Source organism: Carcharhinus amblyrhynchos, chromosome 12 (assembly GCF_965287045.1).
Source record: "Carcharhinus amblyrhynchos chromosome 12, sCarAmb.v2.hapA, whole genome shotgun sequence".
NCBI lineage: Eukaryota > Metazoa > Chordata > Chondrichthyes > Carcharhiniformes > Carcharhinidae > Carcharhinus > Carcharhinus amblyrhynchos.
In genome coordinates this window covers 1,925,794-1,938,431 of record NC_137335.1, presented here as the reverse complement: position 1 = coordinate 1,938,431, position 12,638 = coordinate 1,925,794, and the positions used below count along the sequence as shown (strand labels likewise).

The following is a 12,638-nucleotide window of genomic DNA, read 5'->3' as shown; positions in this document are numbered from 1 at the left end:
CAGACTGTGACCCAAGGCCGGAATTGGGCCCAAGTCCTTGGCACTGTGAGGCAGCAGTGCTAGCCCACTGTGTGCTGCTTGTTGGTTGGTTAGTTTATGTGCAAGCAATAATATCTCACACTGAAATTCAAAGCGGTAGGTTGAAAGAGCAGGATGCTGAGGTTGAAATTGTTTAATTGGTTATGTCACATCCTGGGGCTTCTTGTGTTCAGTATTTTCTGTGTGGTAACTACCAGCTGGTTCACTGACTTAAGTGCGTTGTGTGTATCCTTATAATTTATTTTTTTTATTCATTCATGGGACGTGGGCATCACTGGCTGGGCCAGCATTTACTGCCCATCCCTAAGTACCCATGGAAGGCAGTTAAGAGTCAACCACATTGCTGTGACTCTGGAGTCGCGTGTAAATCAGACCAGGTAAGGACGGCAGATTTCCTTCCCTAAAGTGACATTCGTGACCCAGATGGGGTTTTCCGACAATCGACAATGGTTTCATGGTCATCAGTAGATTCTTAATTCCAGATTTTTTTTTAATGAATTCAAATTCCAGCCTCTGCTGTAACAGGAACCCGGGTCAACAGAACATTAACAGTCTAGTGACAATATCACTAGGCCAGCGTCTTCCCTTTAATTTGCAGTCTGTAAAATTTTAATAAAAGGGAATTCAGGGCATTTGACTTCCTGATTTGCTGCCGGTGAGAATGCGCCTATGTGATTAGCTGTTTAACCTGATGATGATGATGTTGTCATGGCTGCACTCCTGGAGATTCTCTTAACTTTCCAGCTAATCCATGCTGTGATCAGGAATGGATTGGGTCAGCGGTGAGATTATTACCTTGAAATTATATCGGCCAAGTTACTAAGCATATTTCTGCACAAATTCCTACTAGTCAAACTAGTCTCAAAATACCAGATCTTGGAAGCTAAGCAAACTCAGGCCTGATTAGTACTTGGATGGGAGAGCGCCTGGAAATACTAGGTGCAGTAGGCTTTTTGGGCTGGCACAGTGGTTAGCAGGGAGCTGGGTTCAATTGCCAGCTTCAGTCACTGTGCGGAGTCTGGACGTTCTTCCTGTGTCTGCGTGGGTTTTCTATTTTAGGTTTTGGGTTTTCAACTTAGTTGTGTGTTTAATCAAAAACCCACTGGAGGAGACAGTTATAGATCTTTCATTAACTACTTAAAACATAACATGTAACAGCAAGTCTCCAATAAGCAAATCCCAAGTTAACAGCGATGGGTGGCACAGTGATTAACACTGCTGTCTCAAAGTGCCAGGAACCCAGTTCAATTCCCTTTTTGGGTCACTGTATGGAATCTGCATGTTCTTCCCATGTCTGCGTGGGTTTCCTTCAGGTGCTCTGGTTTCCTCCCATGTCTGAAAGATGTGCAGGCCACATGCATTGGCCATGCTAAATTCTCCCTCCGGGTACCCGAACAGGCGTCAGAATGTGGCGATTAGGGGATTTTCACAATAACTTCATTGCAGTGTTAATGTAAGCCTACTTGTGACACAAATAAATAAACTTTAAAACTTAAATCGGATTTTGCTAATCCACCCATCACTCGGGTATCCTGTGAGAATTTACTTCCTAAATTCTGGAAGATTTTGATATTGTTTGAGAGAGTGAATCATCTGCAAACTGGGTGAAACCTTTCAGTATTTCCAAGTTCCAAACCTGTTTTTTTTGGTGTAGATTTGGCCTTTGGATCTCAAGGCACCCTACTTGACCTGCATCAACTAATGGGGTTGTTCTATTTCTAGAAGAACCTTTCTTCGTTCTCCTGCTGCCCCTGTTCTGGACAGTGATTAAGCTGTCATTTGATGCTGAGTTATTTGTATCTCAAGCCTTTGCCATTCCATTCACTCCAACTCACACCAGCACTTTCTCTGGGAACACACTGCGAACCACCCGTGCTTACAACAACTCTGCTTTGCTGAACTTTCAACAGCCACACTTTGTACAAGCTTCAAATTTTAGAATGAAGTGGGACGTTCCTGTCTCAGTGCGAAAAAGCATCACAAAGAACATAAGAACATAAGAACATAAGAACATAAGAAATAGGAGCAGGAGTAGGCCATCTGGCCCTTCGAGCCTGCCCCGCCATTCAATAAGATCATGGCTGATCTGTCGTGGCTCAGTTCCACTTTCCCGCCCTCTCCCCATAACCCTTAATCCCCTCTCTTATCAAAAACCCATCAACCCGCTTCTTAAAAATATTTAGCGAGGCAGCCTCCACCACTTCAACGGGCAGAGAATTCCAGAGATTCACCACCCTTTGAGTGAAGAAGTTCCTCCTCAACTCCGTTCTGAACTGCCCCCCCTTTATCTTGAGGCTGTGCCCCCTAGTCCTACTGTCTTTTTTGAGCGGGAAGAGTCTTTCCACCTCTATCCTATCCATCCCATTCATCATCTTATACGTCTCAATGAGATCTCCCCTCATTCTTCTAAACTCTAACGAGTACAAGCCTAGTTTATTCAGCCTCTCCTCATAGCTCAACCCCCTCAACTCCAGTATCAGCCTAGTAAACCTCCTCTGCACTCCCTCCAAGGCCAAAATATCCTTGCGCAGGTGCGGCGCCCAAAACTGCACACAGTACTCCAGCTGCGGCCTCACCAATGCCCTATACAGCTGCAGCAAGACCTCCCTAAGTACATTGCCCTGCTCACTTTAGTATTGAATAAAAGTTTGTTTCATTAGGTAATCTGTTTGGGAGCCAGGTGATGGGATATATTTAAGGGAGATTAGGAGTATTTCTTTGGTCGTCCCAGCAACAGTTTTACTTACTAGAAAACATCTTATCCAATAAGAGAAATACTAAAAGTGGTTGTCGAGCTTAGGTTATCTGAAAGACGTGCTGGTTAGGGTGCATTGGCCATGCTAAACTTTCCCTCAGTGTACCCGAACAGGCGCCGGAGTGTGGCGACTAGGGGATTTTCATAGTAACTTCATTGCAGTGTAAATATAAGCCTTACTTGTGACACTAATAAATAAGACTTTAAACTTTAAATCTTTTTAGAACATGCTATCCAGAGAAGTGTTTTTAAAAGTTTATGATTGAACCCTCCTTTTAAATGCATTATCCGACAATATTGTAAAATTTACCAATAATGGCGTTAAGATAAATCCATCAATAATTCGATGGGAATGTTTTTCTATCGCGAGGTTGTTGCGATGTTAATAATCACTCAGTTTCCTGTGTAAAATTACCCGTTCAGCAGGAATCTCCCCAACAATATCTGGACATTTTTAGAAAGTTCATGTTCAGCTCTGGCAGTTTTTTTTAAAAGTCTCTAATGCTAATTCTGGAAAACAATTATCTATTAGCCCTAAGAATCCAAAGGTTATTAACAGCCTGATTCCATAGTTCAATAAACATAAATCATTAAATGTAAAATGCTTTGGGAGAATCTGACGATGTGAGTGCTTTGAAAATGCATTCTCCTCCAGTGTTTGTCAGTAATAGTAAATGTGATTTACTCGGGTATTCTGCTTTGGTAAGGCTAGTTTAGATCAGTATTGGTGTGAGTTAGTAACCAGCTAGTTTAGATCAGTATTGATTAGTGTCAGTAACCAGCTAGTTTAGATCAGTATTGGTGCGTGTCAGTAACCAGCTAGTTTAGATCAGTATTGATTAGTGTCAGTAACCAGCTAGTTTAGATCAGTATTGGTGCGTGTCAATAACCAGCTAGTTTAGATCAGTATTGGTGCATGTCAGTAACCAGCTAGTTTAGATCAGTATTGGTGCATGTCAGTAACCAGCTAGTTTAGATCAGTATTGGTGCGTGTCAATAACCAGCTAGTTTAGATCAGTATTGGTGCATGTCAGTAACCAGCTAGTTTAGATCAGTATTGGTGCATGTCAGTAACCAGCTAGTTTAGATCAGTATTGGTGCATGTCAGTAACCAGCTAGTTTAGATCAGTATTGATTAGTGTCAGTTACCAGCTAGTTTAGATCAGTATTGATTAGTGTCAGTTACCAGCTAGTTTAGATCAGTATTGGTGCGGGTTAGTAACCAGCTAGTTTAGATCAGTATTGGTGCGGGTTAGTAACCAGCTAGGTCAGTACTGATGAGGGTTAGTAACCAGCTAGTTTAGATCAGTATTAGTGCGTGTCAGTAACCAGCTAGTTTAGATCAGTATGGATGAGGGTTGGTAACCAGCTAGTTTAGATCAGTATTGATGGGTGTCGGTAACCAGCTAGTTTAGATCAGTATTGATGGGTGTCGGTAACCAGCTAGTTTAGGTCAGTATTGATGGGTGTCGGTAACCAGCTAGTTTAGGTCAGGCTGTCTGTACCTCAGCCTTTTCTTTACAGTTACACAAATTGATCTAATTGACTGAATCTTCTGGGTCTGTAATTAGCAAACTCTCGCCTTGAGGCTAATCGCAAATTAGAACATGGTTGCATTCTGTACAAAAAATAGCTTTGATTAGGAAATGTTCCAGAATATTCTCTGTGCTGAGAAGTGGGTTATTTAGTTGAAGGTGAATCCTCAGCCTGAGGTTTGTGGTGGTTGATAATTCCTGTCTCTGACTGTCCATATTTAAACTGTGTCAATTCAGTGCCGGCACTGAGGGTCGTTCAGGATGAGATCGGGCTGGGATTTGAGTCTTGGAGCCGTGATCTCTTCAATTCTCCACGAGGGAATTGGTTTATGTTTGGCTCCAGATAAAAACTGTCATCAGTTTTAATAAATTGGAGCATTTTGTGACAGGTTTGCAAGACTTTACCCACTTGACTCTTTATGTAAAGTGTTATTTTCCATTTAAATTTAGAGTTTGATATTCCTGAGGATATATTTTACAAAGAATGTGTTTGAACAGTGAGTTTTTATTTTTCAGATATATGTTGGCGAAAGGGGCGAAACGGAAGTTTAGTGAACATGAAGATGGGGTGGAAGGCAAAATGTCCGGTGGGAGTGGCCCATCCAAGGTGTCGTATACCTTACAGCGTCAGACTATCTTCAACATTTCCCTCATGAAACTTTACAATCACCAGCCCTTGTTGGAGCCCAGCTTACAGAGGACGGTGTTAATTAATAACATGCTGAGGCGGATTCAGGAAGAGCTCAAGCAGGAAGGCAGTTTAAGACCAATGTTCATTGCCTCATCTCAGCCCAGTGACACACTCAATGATAATTACCGAGAGGTCCAGCCTGCCTTCAATCATCTCCCCGTCCCTCCAATCCAGCTGACAAGTTTAGCAAGCACTACATCGCCAGACGCCTGTCTGACCCCAGCCTCGGTGCTCGAGGAGGACACCTTTAGTGGCTGTCAGATCGTTGACTTGGGCACGAGCAAACCGCAGAACCATTCGCAGAAAGACAGTTTTTCTTCAGCGTTGGATGAAATTGAGGAGCTGGGTCCATCTCCCACCACAACCGACACCAGGAGCTGTAAAGGTGCCTCGAGTGAGGGTGGCAGCGATGACCCCACCAAGTTCCAGCAAGGCAGATCCTCAGAGGTCAGGTTTGCAGACACCTTACCGGGCAACTTTGAAATCACCACCACGGGTTTCTTAACAGATCTGACACTCGATGACATCTTATTTGCGGACATCGACACCTCCATGTACGACTTTGATCCTTGTACGTCCACGGGATCCAGTTCGAAAATGACTGCTGTCACAGCTGACGATATCTTGAAAACTTTTTCTCCCTACAGTAACCAGTCAGTGAGTCCAAACCAGCCTTTCAAAATGGACCTTGCAGAACTTGACCACATCATGGAGGTTCTTGTTGGGTCTTGATGTGGCAAATAGATAGAAAAGGATGAAATTTTTATACATCATTTACAGATAATGTTCATGTCATTATTATTTTTAAATGTGATGGAGTTGCTGCAAATTCTGTGCATGTGTTTTTGGCTTGCCTCTACAAGATAACAATTACGCTCGATATTGTTTGCTATAAAGTCAGGAACATCTTCATCTGTATCTGTCCTCTGGTAGGCTTTTAAATGTTTTATTCATCATTCTCTTACTGAAGGAGCTCTGAACACTTTGCTGTAGGCAAGGATTGCCTTCAGAGAGTATGTGATGTGTCAATCCTGAAACATTGTGCAATGTACACACTGAGCACAAAGGTTATGTTGAAAACACGATGAAATGTGTACATGTGGTTTTCCCTTTTTTTTTGATGGTAAGCTGAACAATCTCAATGTTTTCCTCTTGTCTTTAGATCAGTCTGTTCATTGCTAACTGTGCTTTGGGAACCTGCAGTATGGGGTTATTTTGTATTTTTGTACAGATCAGCAATTATTCTTTATTTCTAAGAGACTTTTTTATACACCAAGATAGCTATTTTGCTAGGATGTGCTTTTGCAATACTCTTAAGTTCAGATGAACAAGAGTAACTTGTACTTTTATACAAAAAGATAAACTGAATGTCCGTGTAGCTAGGGGAATATCAAAGCAATTGGGATCCACAACCAATCTAAGACCGTGTGTATTTATTTAAAGAAAGGAGGATGTGTACTTAACTGTGTTCTTAAACAGGACCTTATGAATAATCATAACCCTGGCTCCCTCTCCCAGAATATTTACCAGAACTCTTCGTATATCCACGTAGAGCATTACCAGTCATGGAACTATCCTTCAGTGTCTTCTTATCAGGTTCAAAACGGCAGTGGTTAACCTATCAGCTCATATATTACTGCAACCTTTTACCCGCTAGGTTGACTTACTCATACAGAGTACGTTTGAACATTTTGTTCTGGAATGTAAAGCTGATAGTGATGCAGCGAGGAAGCCCAGTCACTGATAACAACCAACAATCAAAGGATTTGGAAATGGGTGAATTTAAGATCAAACTAGGTAGAAAAAGAGAAATCATAAAATGGAAAGAAGGATTAGATTGAGACGGTGGCAAAAAGAGACAGAAGAAAAGTATTGAATTTCAGATTAGACATTTTAAAAACTTAATAGAACAGTTCACAGTCTGAAGGAATGAGATTCCACACTTAACATTGTCCATTTCCTGGGTCAGAGAGGTTTGTTACAAGTCTGTAACAATTATCATGTGAAAAGAATACTTGATTTTCTGAGAATTTGCAAATTAATGCACAGATGTCATGGAAATCATGGGGAGGTTGAAGATGAGATGTTGTTTTTGTGAAACTGATGGAGTGGCACAACCGTCCCAGCAGCTTTGGTGGCTTCTCCAGTTCATGGAGAATTTCTTTCTCATCACCAGTAGCAGGTCGAGGTCTGTGCGTATGTGAGATGTTTTGTGTGTGTGTGTGTGTGTGTGCGCGCGCGTGCTGTTAACGGCATGCATCAGTTCACACACGGTGCATTATTTATTCAGTAAAACCCAGTCTCTATTGTGATTCCTCCCCCCCCCCCACCCGACTTCTGCCCCCCCCACAGTTATTCCCCCGCCACTCTTGTTCTATTTCTCACTGCTAGTCTCAATGCAAGACATCCAGTCTATGAGGGGCGCAGGCAAGTGAATGAAGTGAACAGCAGCCACGTAGCGCGTTTTGTCAGGAAATGTAAACACAACAACTTGGTGCTTATGTCCAACACTTCCATACCTGTAAGATAGGATGTGGGGTGGGGTGGGGAGGGGGGGTGTGTTTGGGAGGAGGGGTTTGTTGGGGGAGTGGGGTTAGGGTGGGGGGTATGTTTAGGATCTGACCAAATGGGTTTGCGGTTTGATGGCTGGATTTTGAGGGCCTAACTCTTGACATCCTTTTTACTTCCAATGTCTGCTCACTTACTGACATCAGACAGTGTGTGAGTGAATGCCTTTTTAAAAATTAAATATATATATAAAAAACAGATATATAAAAGGGGGTTTCAAAACATCCTGATAGCAGCTGCACTATTTCACTGTAAAATGCAGAAACACGCTATGCTGGAAGTGGTCTCTGTTTTTTTTTAAATAATGTCCCAGGAACCAGCAATAAATGTAGAATTTTCCTGTATTTTGAAAGATTCTGTGGTGGTCTAAGGAAAGCACCCTGCTTATCCTCCAGACTGTCCATTTTTTAAACAAATCATCCTGTGTGCTATATCTCTGCCTGGGTGGTGTGTGTTGCGTTTTCCTGTGAGAATCTACACTTTACGGTGATTAAAGTACATTGCCTCTTTCTGTTTTAAAAAAAAACTATAATTGAATGAACCTTCCTCAACCCTCTGGAGCTGAAGCCAGCCACGTAACACCACTTTGCATATCCAGTTCAGCTGGATTTATATGTCGAGTTATTCTTCAGGCAGGTTGTTTTTTTGGAGAAGGACTACTTTTTTTCCCCTCTTTTCCCTCGGGGAATCTCCATCCAACCACCCCCCAATTATTTTTATTTTTAAATGATCAAGTTTCAGGCAAAATGCTGATTTCTATGCATGACTTTTACGGAGTTTAATTGCTTTCCACGGCTTTTACAGAGAAACATATTTGGTAATTGTCCTGTACATTGCTTTGGAATGATCGGAATGCACCATGCTGACTGCCAAATTATATAATAGCATTGTAGATTTTGTTATTTTTGATGGTACCATAGCAGTTGTATGCAAATCACAACCTGTTCTTGTTGCAATGCGTATAGCTAATTTAGGCGTTACTCTTTAAGTTAATTTATTTAAGAAAATTTTAAATTATGTTTGTTGTCCCATGTTATTTGTTGAAACTCTGCTTTGTCTTTGCCACGGGAATAGTTTGCTGCAGTAACTTTGACCACGTTTAGGCTTCCACATTGCAAATTTAAAAACATTTTTCCAAACGAGGTGAAGGTAGTAGCCGTGATGTGGAGATGCCAGCGTTGGACCAGGGTGGGCACAGTAGGAGGTCTCACAGCACCAGGTTAAAATTCAACAGGTTTATTTGGAATCACGAGCTTTTAGAGTGTCGCTCCTTCATCAGATGAGTCAGCTGATGAAGAGCAGTGTTCTGAAAGCTCATGATTCCAAATAAACCTGTTGGACTTTAACCTGGGTGCTGTGAGATTTCTTACTGCAAACAAAATGAAGGAAGAGCGAGTGATAGGTTTTGCTTGGCCCAGTTGGTGTTTACAAAGCCCTCTTTTCTCCCTCAAAACCCAAAGTACCATGTGTGGTTTCCACCCAGAAACTGCTGATTTTCCAATCCGCTGTCACCTTGTTGGAAAGTCTGGGCATTTTCTTTCTATGTCGGATTGGATGAATATTGAGCTTGGAGCTGATCAGAATCCAAACAAAAGTATCTCCTTCCGGATAAACTCAGCATGCAGTTTATGTCATGCTTTGATTTTCAGGGAATTTGGAATCCCAGTTCAACTTTCAGGTTCATGGGGATTTTTTTTTAAAATACTCCAAAGTGGCCATTTTTCGTGTATATAAAAGCTGTGTTTTGTGTAGAGAGTTTGGACAGAACTGGTAGATACATTATAAACTCAAGGATCACAGAACTACTTCCCATTGGTTACTGCAATATAGCAAAAAATGACAAGGAGAGAGCAGATTAAAAACATTGGTTGCAAAGTGATATTTTTCCCAAACATTATTTATTCTGTGTAAATATATTTATTTTAATTGTGTAGCTAACAGAATCTGCTAAATGGGTTTTGATGTGTACAGAATGTATGTATCGTAGGAATGTATTTAGCTTATGGAATGTACATTTCTGCGTGGAAAAGTGGGAGCCACAGTCAAAGAATTGAAACGCTCTGGCTTTCTCTCTCAAAGCGCTTCTCGCTTCTGCCAGAGCAAAAGCAGCCGGAAATTTCCCGCGGATGTTGGAGCTGTGCCTTTTTTTCTGTGTAATATTGCAAACGTATACATCTGAAAGCAAGGTTCCTGTATTCACACCTAATTCCAAAATGTCATTAATGAAATGCAGTTGGACAAATGTAAGTGGAATCGAGCAGCTTTTGTAGTTTTATATTCAACAATAAATCATAAAACAAAATGTTCTCCTTTTCTTTTCAGCCGCTCTTATTTCAAATCACTGCACTTTTCAGATAGATCCAAGTCCTGGAATAGCCAGATTCAGACTTGTATCCCAGAAGCTTAAGTAGTTCATCTTCCAGTACTCATTCACAGGATGTGGAATAGAAAAAATTATAATTTAAAATTCTAAATTCAAATTTAAAAAATTCTGAATTGGAAAAACTAGAGAGAGTGCAGGCTTGAGGGGCCAAATGGCCTACGCTTTCTCCTAATCCATATGTTTGTATATAATACCAGGACTTAAAGGGTTAAATTATGGGGACGTCTTGTTGAAGTTGTATAAGACATGAATAAGGCCACACTTGGAATACTGCGTACAGTTCTGGTCACCCTATTATAGAAAGGATATTATTAAACTAGAAAGAGTGCAGAAAAGATTTACTCGGATGCTATTGGGACTTGATGGTTTAAGTTATAAGGAGAGGGTGGATAGACTGGGACTTTGTTTCTCCAGCGCATAGGAAGCTGAGGGGTGATCTTATAGAGGTCTATAAAATAATGAGGGGCATATATCAGCTGGATAGTCAATATCTTTTCCCAAAGGTAGGGGACTCTAAAACTAGAGGGGATAGGCTTAAGATGAGAGAGCAGAGATACAAAAAGGTCCAGAAGAGCAATTTTTTCACGCAGAGGGTGGTGAGTGTCTGGAACAAGCTGCCAGAGGTAGTAGTAGAGGCGGGTACAATTTTGCCTTTTAAGAAGTATTTAGACAGTTCCATGGGAAGATGGGAATAGTGGGATATGGGCCAAATGTAGGCAATTGGGACTAGCTTAGGGGTTTAAAAAAAAGGACAGCATGGACAAGTAGGGCCGAAGGGCCTGTTTCTATGCTGTAAACCTCCGACTTTATCTGGGCATCACTGACTGGACCCGCATCTATTTCCCATCCCTAATTGCCCCTTTGAGAAGATGGTGGTGAGTGCGTTTGGTAACTCTTTCTACAACTGAGCTTGCTTGGACCATCTCGGAGGCTGATTCAGAATCGTCACTGCTGTCGAAGGAGCCTTGGTGAGTACGTAAGAACCAGGAGCTGGAGTAGGCCATTCAGCCCCTCGAGCCTGCTCCACTATTCAATACGATTGTGACTGATCTCATCCTAAGCCTGATTCTCCCTCCCTTCCTTCCTGCTCCCTGTAACCCTCCGTCCTGTTACTAATTAAAAATCGATCACATCCTCAAATGTGTTTAGTGTTCTGGCCTCCACCACACTCTGGGATAGAGAATTCCGCAGATTCACCACCCTTTCAGTGAAGTTAATCCATCCTCATTTCTGTTTTATATCTGCCAGTCCTTAATCTAAAACTATGGCCTCTTGTTACAGAATGTCCAACAAAGGGAAACATCAGCTGTATATCTAACTTGTCAATCCCCTTTATCATATCCACTTCAATTGGATCTCCACATCCTTCTAAACTTCAGTATCAGCTTAAACTGCTTATCTCGCTTCATAAGAGAAGTCTCACCAATCCAGTGAAGTCTCTCTGAACTGCCTCTAATGTACTGTCATTCTTAAGGGGACCAAAATACTCCAGATGTGGTTCCCCAATGCCTTGTATAGCTGCAATAGCATTTCCCTACACTTCTATTCCCTATTTGCTTCCTCCTTACCTGCTGCACCTGCATACTAACTTTCTATGATTTATAGACAAGGACACCCAGGTTCCTCTGCACTGAAGCATTTTGAAATTTCTCTCCACTTCTTTGACCTATAACCTCATACTTACCCAATTTAAACTCCATCTGCCAAACTTTGGCCCACTCATCTAACCTATCCATATCCATTTATAAATGTTTTATTTCCTTATTGCTACTTAATATCCCATCTATTTTAGTGTCATCTGCAAATTTGGCTATTGTACCCTCTATCCCTGCATCCAAATCATCAACACTGATCTTAAATAGTTGGGGGCCTATGACCAAACCCTGTGGCGCTCCACTAATTAAATTTGCCAACCTGAGAAAGACCTATTTAACCTCTCTCCAAGCCCATAAATTACCCCCAACCCCATGTGATCTTTTTGTATTAACCTTCTGTGTGGCACCTTATCAAAGCCCTTCTGGAGGTCCAGACATACTCCATCTACAGGATCCCTGTTATCCATTTGGTTCATTACATCTTCAAAGACTCGAGCGAATTAGTCAAACACACTTCGCCCATCAGAGTCAGTATTGTTTTCTGAAGGGTAATGTTCTGACTTTCCAAATGTCTTGTTATTACTTCCTTAATAAGGATTCCAATAATTTCTCACTGACAGACATTAAAATAACTCCTCTATAATTTCTTCTTTCAGTAAGGACATTACATTACCTTTTTCCAATCCACTGGAACCTTTTCAGAATCCATGGAATTTTGGAGTATTATAACCACTGTCTCTGCTGCCACTTGCCTGTGCTAAGAGTGTAGCTGCAGTGCATCTTGTAGATGGTACACACCGCTGTGACTCTGATGTTGGTGATGGAGAGAGTGAATGTTGAAGGTGGCGGAAGGGGCACCAATTAAGCGGCCTGCTTTGTCCTGGATGCTGTTGAGCTTCTTGGCTTCTTGAGTGTTGAAGCTGTATTTATTATTCCAGGAAATTAGAATATTTTTTTTCTGAGGGTCATTTGTGTGCAGAACTCTCTTCCCCAGACAGTAGTAGAGACTTGATTATTGAATATATTCAAGATTGAGTTGGATTGATTTTTGACAGAAGGAAGTCGAAGGTAA

The 12,638-nt window shown here is 41.5% G+C and overlaps 1 protein-coding gene across 4 annotated transcripts in view; it reads left to right on the top strand.

Moving 5' to 3' along the window:
* The window catches only part of sertad2b (SERTA domain containing 2b), a 32,210-nt gene extending 24,963 nt beyond the window's left edge, over positions 1-7,247 (top strand). For 3 of the 4 annotated variants that reach the window (XM_080199711.1, XM_080199710.1, XM_080199713.1), the window contains exon 2: positions 4,846-7,247. In XM_080199711.1, coding sequence (XP_080055837.1) covers positions 4,850-5,752 — 903 coding nt within the window. In that variant the 5' untranslated portion in view covers positions 4,846-4,849 and the 3' untranslated portion in view covers positions 5,753-7,247. Of the gene's footprint in view, positions 1-331; positions 417-4,845 lie in introns of those variants that run through there. The other variant, XM_080199712.1, reaches the window with a different exon arrangement.
* Positions 7,248-12,638: the final 5,391 nt, after the last annotated feature.